At 41.1% G+C, this 14,406-nt stretch overlaps 1 protein-coding gene across 1 annotated transcript in view; it reads right to left on the bottom strand.

The window, feature by feature from the left end:
- tmem8b (transmembrane protein 8B) overlaps positions 1-12,383 on the bottom strand; it is a 37,189-nt gene extending 24,806 nt beyond the window's left edge. Inside the window, exons 1-6 of the mRNA XM_023287889.3 lie at positions 12,139-12,383; positions 7,673-7,862; positions 6,932-7,139; positions 4,695-4,828; positions 3,643-3,911; positions 377-759 (exon numbers count right to left, since the gene is read on the bottom strand). Of these exons, the coding sequence (XP_023143657.1) occupies positions 377-759; positions 3,643-3,911; positions 4,695-4,828; positions 6,932-7,139; positions 7,673-7,862; positions 12,139-12,223 (1,269 nt within the window). The 5' untranslated portion in view covers positions 12,224-12,383. The remainder of the gene's footprint in view (positions 1-376; positions 760-3,642; positions 3,912-4,694; positions 4,829-6,931; positions 7,140-7,672; positions 7,863-12,138) is intronic.
- Between the last annotated feature and the right edge of the window lie 2,023 nt (positions 12,384-14,406).

The raw sequence follows: 14,406 nt of genomic DNA, 5'->3' as shown, positions 1-14,406 counted from the left end.
TACGTGCATCCATATTTAGCAGGCTAGCTCAGCCAGACACTTTGTGAGCCCAATTATTCACCCTTGCTAGCTGGGGATTTTCTCTTCACTAACTGTTGCATATTTAGTTTCCTGATTGCAATCTGATCCCGTGCAACAGTGAAGCGTAAAGCGTGTGAAGGGTGAGGGTAGCATCAGAGCCCTGTCCAACATCTTGCACCAAATGCCTTCTTCCACAAGCTGCTCCAACATATAATGGTAAATTACAAGGAATGGTTTTAATTTTTTTTTAATTTTTAGAATATAAAAGAAACTGTTTAATGTAACCTTTTGCCCCTAATGACTGGATATGTGTTCTCTTAAAGCATGCAGTAAAAGAATCATCTGTTTGACTCACCATGTTGAGTTTGAGCTCCATGTTGAGGACACCTCCACTGTCTAAAACTGGCATTAAGTTGATGGCGAATACGGCAGCCCTGTCTGGTGGAATCGATATATTTGGACCGAAGAAGACGTAGAAGTGCACGGAGAAGGTGTCCAGCTCATTGCGGAGGGTCGGACGGATGGGCCAGCACTTGTTCGTGTCTGCAGTGGGGGCGAGGTAAATGATGCTGTCTTCTGAGGTGTGCAGGTGACTGGCATTCTGGGACAAGCTGGGCAGAGCCGCCATTAGCAGCGTCTCAGACAGAGAGAAACCCATCGCTGTTCCAAAAGACTGAGGCATGTTCATGGAGGAGCTGGGCTGTGCTTGGTCCTTTGACAAACTGGGCTTGGAGCAATCTGTTCAGGAAAGAAAAATCTAATTTGTAAAGGAAATCAATGAAACCAATTCCTGCATGAGCTGAACATGCTGCTGAATTTTCATTGGTTTCTTGCGAAAGGTTTGAAAAATGCACCTTGCAGCATGTTGTGTAATGTAGTAATCCCTATCATAAAATCAAATATCCCAAAAAATTCTACTATGCATGCCAAGCAACCAAGTCTTTTGCAAATGATCCCCCTCAGCTGGCTTCCATGTTTACTGGAAGGTTCAGTGCAGTACACTGCTTTTTAATGAGCCAAAGATTCACTGTAATTGCAAACAGTATGCTTTCACTCAACACAAAGCAACTCACTGCAAAATGGTCATTGATGGCAACTGGCAAAGTACCATCGAATACCGCCAATCCCCAAGGGGAAAGGATTTCAAAGGCTTTTGTAGCTCAGCCTCGTTTGCATAGTGTTGTCTGTGAAAGGGTTTGAAGTATTTTGATGTCCATTCAGGCAGCTGAAGCACTCCTAAAAATACCGAAATTCCAAATACTGCGGGCTGGAGACAAAAGTAACTTTGGTAAGTCAAATCAGTAAAGACCCATTTATAGAGCGCATGTATATGTAAGGATTCGTGTAGGTGGTTTGGGGGGAGGAAGGGCTGTGTAAACATACAGTTTCGTAACATTCATAATCCAAAGAATTGGCTTCTTTTTTTTTTTTTGCTTCCATAATCAGCATAAATAATGAAGTCTCTTCACTGCCCAGTCATCTATTGAGGGCAGGACACCTGCAATGAAAACGCAGTATGAACAACAACAATGAATAATAAAGTGCAACCTAGTTTTACCACGCTCTGTCTAGCCGGCGATGGTGATACCTGTCAATTGGACTGAATTCAAATAAGGGCACATACTTCTGAGACGACTCATAACAACAATCACAAATAATAAAAGCATAAGAAGGTGAGGACTCCAGATGGTCGTCTCCCTGAACCTGAGGTGTTCTTCAATTTAAATCCACAAAAGGTCAAGTAAGATCTGCCTGGCAGGCAGGAGGAGAGGCAGAGTGTGAATAATTAGTGTCTGTGTTGCCATGGTGACAAAGTGCACTGTACAGTGTGAAACAGAGGGAGGGGATCGCAACATGGGAGTGGACTTCCCACAGATTTGTGAGCCATCCCTGCGGAGTGAGCATAAAAAATATCTCAGCTCTCCATAACCCCAAAACAGCATGTAGCACTTAAGCATGGTATCACTGGCCTCTTAGCAATCCCATATGAATCACCTCAGTTTGGGCTCCTCCAACAAGCCTCCTAATGGTCCAACTGTGTCTGGCCTCCCCTTTCCCATCAAAACACATGTCCAAAAATCAATTGCTGCCCCACATAATTCATCTGTTAGAAGTATGACTGTGTGCGATACACTCCATGTGGAGTTTTTTGTTCTGATATGAGAACACCTCAGAATCATTTTTTCATGTGTAAATTGAAAGCCGACATCCTTTATGCTTTGACTGCACAGTTTTGGAACTAGGATATGATATGCTGCAGAGATCCACTCTGAGCTTTTGTGTACGCCTAATTTCCGAGTTCTCAGATTTACAGAGACCACCAGAGCATCGTCTTAAATTAAAACATCCGAAGCAGCAGGAAGAAAAAAATAATGAAAAATGCTGGAAGCTCACAGACTGCGGTGATAAACACTGTCACGATTTATGTGAAAATAATGACAGGAAAAAAGATATGCAACACATTACCTCTAATAAATCATTAAAAAATTTTGGTTTAATTGACGAAATTGGTAAAGTAGTCTCATTTACAAAACAGCCTGCACCTCGCAGTATGAAAAACCCTGATGGGAATAAACCAAGCAAAGAGAAGATTGTAAATTACTCTCACCAGTGTGTTAAAATAGCTTGACTTTAAAATAATGAAAGTAATAATAAATGCAAAAGCAACCTGTGATTCTTCATCATAAATGTCAGGCGGAAACTTAGGCAATGAGCTGAATAACTATGAGGAAATAACAGGAGCTTATTTATAGTTGAAACCTCTGCTGCTTTTGATGTGATATGTAAATGCACTACTATTATTAATGTCATTTTTCAAAGGGTTTCAGGGATAAGGTAAAAAGATGAGGAGGGGTATTCTCTGCTCACTGCCTCAGTTGTTACTTCAATATCACACAGTGAAATGAAATGGATTTCTTTTACAGCTACAATGGACACATTTCTTTTTCTTTGTGTCTCCTTATCCTGCTCTCCTTCAATTTTTAAGTCCAACAGATTGGGAATAAGTTGATAAAATACAGATATGCTCATTATCTACGATTGTAGCTCATAATATGGTAAAATAATGCTCTTTCATTAGTCATGAGCAGTAGAATTCAAACTTTAAAAAGTAACACACTTTATGTGGTAAAAATTAAAACTTCACATCTTTAGAAATAAAAATAAACCCTTTTTTTTATTTGATAGGCTACAGTTGCTTTGCTTCAGACTTGGTAAAATTTAACAAACTGAGGCCAACTATATGACTTTTCTCTGCAAATGTTACACTGTTGTAAAGCTTAACATTGTCTTGTTGCTGCCATTTTTGATTGGAAAAGCTGCTGTTCAACCACACTTAGGATTTTTAAAAAAAATTATGATACACTTCTTTGATTGAACTCTGTAGGCTAATTTAAATGAATAATAAATGAACGGTTGCCTCTCCCTGCATGGTCGTAATGATAATGTCTAATCATTGCTATTGATGTATTTAATGTGTACTAATGTAAACAACAGAATGCATATTGCCTGCTTTTTGTAGAATTTTACCTGCTTTAAACTATGCTTGGAGAATAAAGAATGAAAAAACATCAACCTTGCATCCTCATCAGTCATATATATTTGCCTAAAAACTACACTCACCTGTGACCTGCACCCCGATGCGGAAGTAGACGTCAGAGTTACTTAGATATCGCTCCACCAGGATGTAGTACCACTGTTCCCAGGCCGGTACCAGGGTGACTAATTCACAAGGGTTCCACTCCCTGCAGTCGAGGGCACTTGAGTTATGCACCGGCGGCGCCCGAGCTCTTATCTTCAGCACCACGGGACAACTGTCGCTGCTCTTGTTCTTGGTACTGCAGTTTACCAGCTGGACCTTCACCTTTGATATATAATTGGGGATGAACACTCTGCACAGGCACACAAAGACACACAGACACACGTTTAAGGCAACAACCCATACAGCGAAACGTACCAAAGCACTGTGTTAACACAAAATGATGTTTATCAAGTTTTATTAGACACAAAACTGTTTTAAAAGATCCCAACTGTTATTTCTAGAAGAGAACAGCATGCCTTTGCCACCATAAATGTAATTATATAAATTACTTTCATGGTGATACTTTGTTGCTTGTTTTAAAGCAGATAAACTCATGCCTTTGCATTAACTTCACAACTAATATAATTTCTGTTTTATTTGGATTAATGGTCTTTTGGACATTTTACCTGTCCTGTAATAACCATATTGTTGAAAGTGGTGCTTAAATCACAACAAAGACCAACTTTTAAAAGTGTAAATACAATGCATATATAATATTCAACTAATAAACATTTCAATTCCCTTTGCATCATTCTTTTTTGTGAAGCACTCACATAATACTGCCTCTCCTTACTTGAAGTGCCATAAAAATCATGAAAAAAATAAGCATAAACCTCGAAAAAATTCACACTGGTCCGCTCACATGGCTCAAAGCAGGGGAAGTGGAGGTTGATATAGCTGTGCAGGCTATGAGCACACAGTGAAATTGCATCTTTTTAAAATGAAAATGCAAGATAAGCTTATAGAGGAAAAACTCGAGGAAAAGCATAGCTCAAGAGGGAGATGAGGGATTGGACTGGAGAGGTATGCCGGGCAAAATGAAGTGCATTCTTTTTCTCTTTGTGCACAATTTCAAAGTCAACCCAAGACTCACTTGTAAAGCGCGGATCTGTTGTGGACTGGGATCATCTGGTCAATGAAGTATCCGGGATAAAGCACTGAAATCCCAATCAGCTTCTGGACAATGAGCTGAGGCTGGAACAGATACTGGCATTCCTCAGACAGACCCTGCGACGATAACACAGCAGCAGTTTAGGTGGTATTTCGGTGGTTAACTCGCCAATTTTCCTTAAAAGCTAGTAAGGAGGAGATTAGATATCATTCAGACTGAGCGAAAATTCCTAATAGACTGTGTGCATTAGTCCTGTCAGCCTCCTGGATTAATATCACTCTGTCCTCCCCCTCCCTGCCACACACCGTAACATGCACCCACTATTTCACCGGCGCTGTTCTGAACCATTAATGCTCGATGTGCATTACTTTGTGAGATGAGCCGAGCAGACTGAAAGACTAAGAGCCAGGAGAGCGTGCATTGTTTCTACACGTGATGTGCTGTAAAATTTGTTTGGAAAAGGGAAAGAGAGGCCGTTTTGCACCTGATTCCAAAGGACAGAGGGACAGGTGTGAATGCCAAATTGGGTCCTTCATTCCTGTCAACTGATCACTAACCCTTCCTGCCCGAGCCACAATTACAGTGGCATGTCATTAGTCTGGGAGCTGCCGGGGTGACCCTTTGATTTATTACTGCCTGTCAGTTGGACCCGCACATGCGTCTTGTGGAGCAAATTGTGTTTTAATTAAGGCTCAACCACTGTGGGTTTTTGAAGGCCTATGCCTTTTGATGGCGTTCAATAGCTTTAAATTTGACCATCCTCATACCAAATAGGTTACAGCCATTCATTTACTTCCCCCAGAATTTCAGTCTTGGCAAGATGTTAAAGCCTCTAAAACTCCATTAAAGCCATAAAGCACTCAAACTCCCCAATGAAACCCTGACTAATTGCATTAATTTAGCTCCTTCAGTCAGAATTGCCCGTTGAGACTATGCAATTTTAGGGTCAACTCAGGGGTATAGTCAGTTTCCAGTTTATTAGGTATACCTGAACAATCTAATGCAACCCATCGCAACAGTGCTGCAATAAATGCAACCTTTGAGAGCTTATGTTCGGCTCTATTGAACTCTACAATCATTTTTTGATAAAAACAATACATTTAGCAATTAGTTACTCATGAGATAGTCGAATAATTCACACACAAGAGTTTGCTTGGATGAAACAGCTGTCATTCTTCAGTCTTGTTGTGTAAAGAGATACATTTAGTGCATTCTAACTGCAATAAGGGACATTTCAGCAAGTGAAGAAAACAGATGCAGGTTTTTACTGTTTTCAGCTTCTTGCTGTGCGCTAGGTTGGGTATTTAACTGGAATTGTTATAAATGCAGTGTGCATCCCCCCTTATTCTGCTTGCATTGCTTCTATTTGTGTTGCCTCTCTGAACTGAAAGCATCTTTGTAGCTAGAAAATTGCTTCAGAAAGCAGAATTTGGAAAAGGTATGTCATTTCCATCTATAGAGTGTGTCATTTAAAGCTGGTCACATTTTAGCCACGGTGACTTCTATTCCCACTGGTCCCTAAGCAAACCATTTCTTTTGTGCATTTGATGTTGATGGCAACTTTTGATGATATTTTTGATTGTTATGTATTCCAGGTGCACTTTTGCCAGCCAGAGGAAACCACAAAGGAAGAACAAGTGAACGCCATGCCAGTGACAAATAAATTGCCTGAAATGGAAATCAGCAGGTGTTTATGCAGCCAAATAGGAGAACATGATGAGATGAAGAAAAACTCTCTGACACTGTTCTGCTTCTTTAGGCTGTGCAGCACAAGCTGGAATACTAATCCCAACAACTACTTACATCAGTTTTATTTGATTTTTTATATCATAAAGGGGAGTTAAGTAACCATGAAAAATAATTTAGATGTAGATCTCATTAAAGTCACGTTACATAACACTTTCACATAAATAAGCTTCCATTTTACCACTGGTGGCGGATGCATACGACAACAGTGATTCAAGCTTTTCATAAACTGCTGATGCCGGATGGGGGGAATTGTTGTATTTTTAGCCAAGTTAACAGCACGGCTATAAAGATGGCAATATTGGTCTGGTGGTTCAATATAAAGACAGATTTATTGGCAGTATTTGTTTTGTCACTGCATCTCCACAAAGTCCAGGGCAGGAACAACAAATGGACCACTGCTAGCACCTCCCAGCTTCAAATTCGCAACAGAAAACTCTTGCTGTTTATTTGTGATAAATGCTCAGGTTCACCTTGACTGAGATCTTGCCTTCATCCTTGGGTAAATGTGCGGCTAGGAACCAGTCTCCAGGGAGAGGGCTGGTCACGTTGAATGCTCCCGTTGTACGGTTTGGGAGAGTCCAGGTCAGAGTCACCGCGAAGGACCCTGGGACGACCGTATCCCGAGGGAAGCGGGTGTACAGGGGGTTGATTACTGGAGGAGCCCCGGACCTGAAGTACCTATTAATCACAAAACACAATCCGATCACTGTTAGGCCCTAATATATTAAGAAACAACACAGACATCTGCCAAACACAAAAATTCCTCTATAGGAACAGCTGACAGCCTGAGCACAGATGGCAACTCCTATTTAAAATATGAATAATTCAAATTCAGATAATAATCAGCTCTACATATTCGAATGGAACAGCCATGCCCAACTCAATCTCAGCATCAAAAGGGGGAAACTGAAGAGTTACTTGAGATACCAGCACTCGTGAAAAACACGCTACTTACCAAGATGATAAAAATAGAAAGGCAATATTAAAAGCTTAATGCAGCTAATGCTTTAATAGCAGTTTCTCCACATGTCGAGGCTGTCAGTGTTAGTTGATCCTGCTCAGATTCAGCCAGATCCTCTAATCTCTTCCCACAGGTGAGGTGTATAAGATGCTTATTATTATCTATTTAGCCCCTAGAGAAGGAGGCAAATTCAACAAAAGACTAACAAAAGGAAAGCCTCAAGCCATTTCACAACAACTCTTTGTCTTACACAGTCACATTGCGGTTTGGGCAGCTATCTCCGAACGTGCCCCCTTGCTCCTTGAAGGTGATGAGGTTCCATACGGCCATCATGGTGTCATCAGGCACATTGAAGTGGAACAGTTCCACACTGGCGAAGGAGTTGAAAGCATTCAGCTTACGAGGCGTACGGGTGAAGTATTCAGTCACAAAAAGGCAATCTGTGGGGGACAGAAGCAGATGAAAGAGTCCCAGAGTATAAATGTAAGGAACTTACAACATATACTGATTTAGAAAATAAAAGTTTGTCCTATTTTTGATCAATAAGAATAGGCAAAGCTGTGTTGTACTGTTGCCCAGCACTTCACTGAGGTCATGTTGATGCACATTGTATAATGTTTTCAATGCTTACAATATTTATCAATTTACCATGTTAGCTTGCTGAAATGATGCTATTGCTTAGCATGTAACTACAATGTAATGATTCACATCTTGCTCACCATAGTTTGGTGTTTGTTTGGCGGTTGACGGGAACATTGTTGGTCAAAGGATAAGATAAAGTGGAATTTTAATCTAATATTTGTAATAGATGAAAAGTCAAGGGATCATGAAAGTAATCAGGATTAATCCTCTGGAAACCATGAGCTTGTAGCAAGATGAAGGAAAACATCGACTTACTGGTGGCACCGGATACCTGCAATTCATTCATTGAATACCATGAACATCTGTACAGAATCTCCTGGCAAACTGTCAAACAGTTGTCAATAGATTTCCAAGTGTGGACCAAAAATCCCAGAGACAGATCAACACTGCCGCCCCTGACCATGCCGCTGATGTGACTAGCAATGAATTATGATTGACTTTTGCTCACAAAGGCTAAATTCCAAGCACAAGCAATTTGTCAATACATTTACTCTTGTAAACAGACCAGAGGCGCGAGGCATCCCTCTGTTTTAAGTTAATAATCACAGGCTTCTCCTTTCACCCAGCAAACTGTTCACTCAAGAGCCAGATCATCTAAATATGTGATCACAGACTTTAACGTCTTTTAAAGCAGCTGAGGGAGATGTATGTATGCAGGCTCACTCGCGTCCTGCATAATGTCAAATCCTTGGATTATATCCACCAAAGCCTCTGCATATAAAAGCAGCAGAACAAGTGGCAGGTGTAATCTGCCACGTTATGAGCTGGGCTGGCATCAAACACGCCCAGCGGGTGGGCAAAAACTGGGGGAAATTGTGTGTGAGTCATTTAATTGCTACACTAGAACATAAAGCATCACCTAGATAAGTGTTATCATAAACATAAACACAAGTAGATAAAAAAGACGGCAGCAGATTTTCATGGAAACAGTGTGGAGGCGCCTTGATGTTTCACCGGGGAGAATGTTTTTCCATTTGTAGCGCAACTCCCTTTGTGTCTGAGCATGTCAACTACTTCGAACACCTGCACTTGCCAAACATGTGGTGACATCTTTCACTCTGTGTGCTTTTCTTTTTGCTGATAATTCATCTCACCTGTAATTTGCACAAAAAATATTCAAATTCCTCCGCATTGTTTTGCAGTGAAAAGCCACAGCGTGTGAGCCCAGTTCATTTAAGAGTTGGCGAGACAATAAGCGCAGCACTGACGCTGTCATCTGCTGCATGTTTTGCTATTGTTTGCCTTCGCGATGACACATTGTTAAGAAAACCAAGTGACCCTGTGAAGCGACAGGGCACCGAGGTGCGTGGAGGAAAGGAAAAGGTTTTCTCGAATGTGCACCGTTTCCCAACGTTTGTGTAAAAAGAGAAAAATGGCTCTTCTCAGAGCTCCTTTATTACCAGTCTTCAAAGCTCGCGTCTGCCTCTCACCTATGGAGGCAACCTTGAATACTAAACCACAGAATATGGAAGTAGAAACTGAGAAGAATGAAGCAATCTTTCTGTCAAGAGCTAAAGCCCATCCCTATTCAAAGCTCGCAGCCCTTACTCTACTCTACTCTCTCTTGCAATTTGCATTATATGTGAGACCTCTCCTGCATTAAGCTCCTTCTTTGTCCTTCCATGACACGGACTGTGAGTGAGGATACACACTGGAGTGTTATAGGGTGAGTCTGGCACTAAGACTGCTGGAGTCTGCAACACGCCTGTCATATATGTTCTGCTTGTGTGATTAGAAAGGAACAGACAGGATTCTGTTTCTTGCAAGAGGTCACAGTTGGAAGTTAATGACTGATTACTCAGTGGTCAACAATTTTGCATATCTGGAAGTAGCATTGGTTATGGCTGATGATTGTATCATTCAAAAGAACTCTTTAAATAAATTGCTCATTGCCACGTAACCCTCATCCCAGTTACATGAAAGTCAACATTTATCGTCAAAAATAAGCCGAAGTGGTCCTGAGGTTGTTACTGGGTGCAGGAACTAAGAAAATCCGATTCTTGCTACACAAACTCACTTCTATTTTTCAGGCTTTTCTCCAATCTTTTCTTCTCTTTGGTGCAAAAATGTTCCAGCAAGGGAAAATCGCTCCTCATCTGAGCTGCTCACAACTCAAAGAAATGCACCCTGTGATGAGGTTTGTAAGGAGTTTTGTATTTTGGGATCAAAAACCAACAAAAGGTGGTTTGTGATTATATATTTATGAAATGTAACACAAGTGTTGCAGTATATTATTTGTGCAATTTTTAGTCATTACTTATTTCTTCATTATTTCAATGAATTGAATCTTCTGAAACAGTTTTATTGGCATCAAGCTTGTTTCACTTGTCACAATGCTAAATGTTTTCTACTGTATAAGGTACATATAGGTGGCTATCCTTAACGGGCTTCATTTCAAATATCCAACATCTGAGCTTGTTGTCACAGACTCAACACATGACAGAAGAAATTTAGAAAAGCAAACTGGCATATCTATGTGCCTCAACCCCCTCAATGTGAAATTCTAATTCTGCAAACGAAACGCATCCAAAACAACACACAGCTGAGACTCAGTGACAATCCAGCAGTCGCGCACAGAGGCTGCACTTAACATGAAGGTGTAAACATGCCAAAATATTCAAATATGCTTGTTTGTTTGCCAGCTAAATAAAGACCTTTCATTGGGAGATAAAGGCGGCAGAGTGCTTACAGGCTTTCTTACAGCACGGTTCTGAATTCGGTAATCTCGTCAATGAGCACCTCCCTACCACTGTTTTATTCTGTTAGCGGCTTAATATAGACGTAATCCTGCTTTTTGTCACCTCAACATGAGATTTAGTCTTAAATACTCAACCGGGTCGAATTTGATCTTTAGACTTGAAATCTTAATTTTCAAAAACAGCAGGCTGAAGAAGAACTATTTGGAACAAAAATCCTTAATATTGATTGAACTTAACAATGACAGGTGATCAAGTCATATTTTAGTCAAAAACACCCACCAATAGGAACAAAACACCTCAGAAATCACCCACATCCATACAGATTACTGCATCTTCCACATCTACATCAACACAAAAACTGTCACGTGAAAATCCATACAAATATTCAAGATCTGTGTGTCAATAAACTGAATAAAAACATATTTCTTTATGTCAAAAGCACGAAAAAAGACCCACTTCTCGACTATAGTACATCCTCCGCACGAAGATACAAACAAAGCAGGGTGGACAAAAGGTGCAAAGTGGTGAATTGATCTTTCGGTCTGCAGCCAAGAAAGAAAGATTTCCTCAAAACTGATGGAGCAAAACAGCAACAAGTCTGCAACATCCTCACACAGACCTGTAAGGTCCTGTGTGCCCACAGCCAGCACAGCAGATGCTGCAGGTACAGATTCATTGTTGTCCCACAATTCAGAGCTGAGGTTTTTCTTTCACGCCAGCAGCAAAGACATCTTGGAGGATGGACATCATAGGAACACAAGTAAAATACTCCTGCTTTCTTTCTACATGGGATTTTTGCTCAATAAAATGAAACATACATAAAGAAAGAGTGATAGATTCTTGCACTTTTTGGTCACCTTTTATGATTTAATGAAGGTTTTACGTCAGTTTACCGTAATAAAAACACCAAAAAACAGAAGGTTTGACATAAACATTGCCCTTATTATGGAATTACTCTGGTTACATTGTGTACTATCAGTGCAGTGTATCCCCACTTGTCTTTGTTAAGTACAACAAAGCAAAACAACCACAAACAAGCACAAAAAAGGCAACAACAATGAAAGCCTGCTGTGTTTTCAGCCCCTCGTATACATACAGTAAAGCCTACAACCTATAGGAGCATCTGTCAGCGCGCTGCGTGCCAAAATTAGCAGCAACCTTTCCCCGTGCGTCACGTAACTGAAGCCAGTCGGTGTTAATGAAAAACCCGTTTGGCTGGTGACTGAAAAGCTGTGGATGTTTAAAGGAGACTGTGCTGAAGCCACAAACGGGATCCGATGCTGCTGCTGCTGCTGCTCGCTGGGTTGGATTTCAGCACCCCGACAAAAGGAACAGCGAATCAAAGCCAAGCCAGCAGTGAACTGAGAGCACTCACCTCCAACAGCGCAGAGAGAGGTGTAAACAAGCAAGAGGAGCCTCGGAGGGCTACATCCTGAGCCCAGACGCTCCAGTTGCCACATCGTTGAAAGCAGGAGATTTCGCGGAGGGGCTGCAGCCCGGGTGCAGTTCTCAGTCGCTGTGCTGGTCTACATTTTTTCAGATATTTGCCAACGACCAGCTGTTTGTGCATGACGTAATTCAGACGACGACGGGACAGCGCCTCCTCTTTGGCTTTGATTTGACAACCTCAATATGTCGACTTATTTCATTGGACCTCCGGCCCTGTCAGTCCGGGGGACGGCGCACACGTAGATTGCACCACAAGGCTCGTCACTCTCCGGAGCCCGGGCCACCGCGCACCGAGGGACCGGAGAGGCGCACAGAGGCTGCATCTGCTCCCGGAGGCTGCGGCTGCCTTCCTCCCCCAGGAGCCGGGACGGAAAGCTGGAGAGTGGATGGAGGACTTGACCTGATCTGATCCTGTAAAGCTCTCACAGACTAACATTTCTATCAATTTCTAAACTGGAATCCACTTCACAAATTAAATTTAAAAAAAAAAAAAAAAATCACCTTGATGCTCTTTTTTTTTTTTTTTTGCAGATTAATACGATTTTCTCATGATTTTTGCATTCATGCCATGATAAAGAAGTCTGATCCACCTATGGTGAAATATATTTTTATATCCTCTAAATAAATCCCACATAGGTATGTCTGGGTTTCTGTAACCAAAAATATCTCTGTGTGAGATAAGGTATTCATCTTCAGCATGGTGCATACTGGGTTTGAATGAGGTCAAATAAAAAGGAAAAAAAGAATGTTAAAATGAAAAATATCGATTGATTTTGAAGAAATAGTTCATAGTTTTACATATAACCTACAGCACTGTGGTCAGTGGGTCTCCACACATTGACAAAAGTGAAGTGAATTTCAATAAAACACAGTAATTAACAGATCCATGAGCATAGTTATGGTGAAAATGAAAGAATTACTGCACCATTGTTATTCAATTTTTATCCGCAGGGACTCTGATACACACATTTTAAGCATCTCCCTCTTGATAACCAGTTTGATTGGGAAAACTTGCATTTTATCCCCAGTGTCTGTATCAGACAATAACAGAAAACTGAGACCGAGTGAAATTCTTCTTCCCAGTCTGTGTGGTGACTCAACATGAGTCACAGCTGTCCGAACAGATCCGTCAGCCAGTAACTCCCGAATCAGGTCTGGCATAATTTATTTGCCATAAATGAATCATGTGACAGAATTGTCCGATCTGAACTAAGAACTGTCGTCTAGGGTTAAGAATGCAAGAAAGCTTAATATTACTCAGTGATGAATCATTATCGACATGCCACTCTTATTTTCCACACGAGGTAACATTCTTTCGGTCATTAGGCAAATAAATTCATTTTAGGGTTTCATTTAGGCTACAGATGAAAGAATAGCTTGCCATGAACAAATATCAACAACTTCACAAACACTAAACGCAACAAACCCAACGGATCTACCAGATAATTTGGTATTTTATTGATCGAAAACAGAGATTCACTTTCAACCTACCCTCCTCTGCAGGAAGGTCAGAGGTCAGTCAGTTATAGAACAAAGGAGGCTGGTATAAACCAAGAGTTCTTGTTGTGTTTCTCAAAGAGAGAAATGCAGAAGAGACACCATCTCAGCAGGTTATATATTCATATTACACAAGTGGTGGCTAAACAGTGGAGTGGTGGTTGCACTCAACTTTTAAAGCAAGTTAAAATCAGGTAAATTAAGATCTATAAGATGTGCCGTGTCCATTCCTTGTGCTAGAATTCCTCTGGTTAGGACATAGAAATATGCAGCAAGCCACAGAGAAAATATAGCTTGTTTTGTCAATATGCAGCATGGAGATAACTGGCGCAGTGCTAGTTGCAAAGTTTACTATGAAGTTTTCTTCAAAGTTGTAAAGATTTCAAGATTCCCTGGATACCGCGACCCACGCATAGCAACTCATTGTCGATGGCTGGCCTCACCATTAAGTACCACCATAATCAGCCAGTGAGCAGCTTCACTGTGTCTGACTGAAAGGGCCCATCCTTTTGTAGCTGGAGACACAAAAAGCATTGCTGTCACTGCTTGTTGGCTTTAAATGTACTCCGTGAACAAATCGACTTTTTAAAAAATTCCTCTCGGGCACAAACACACAACAGTTGCACAGCAATGACATCTTTCTAACAGGAAAGGACCCTGTTATCTTAACAGAGGTGCTTCCACTGCGGCTGACGAG

Source organism: Amphiprion ocellaris, chromosome 6 (genome assembly GCF_022539595.1).
Source record: "Amphiprion ocellaris isolate individual 3 ecotype Okinawa chromosome 6, ASM2253959v1, whole genome shotgun sequence".
Classification (NCBI taxonomy): domain Eukaryota; kingdom Metazoa; phylum Chordata; class Actinopteri; family Pomacentridae; genus Amphiprion; species Amphiprion ocellaris.
The sequence above is the reverse complement of the archived record's forward strand: the minus strand, read 5'-3'. Positions and strand labels throughout refer to the sequence as shown.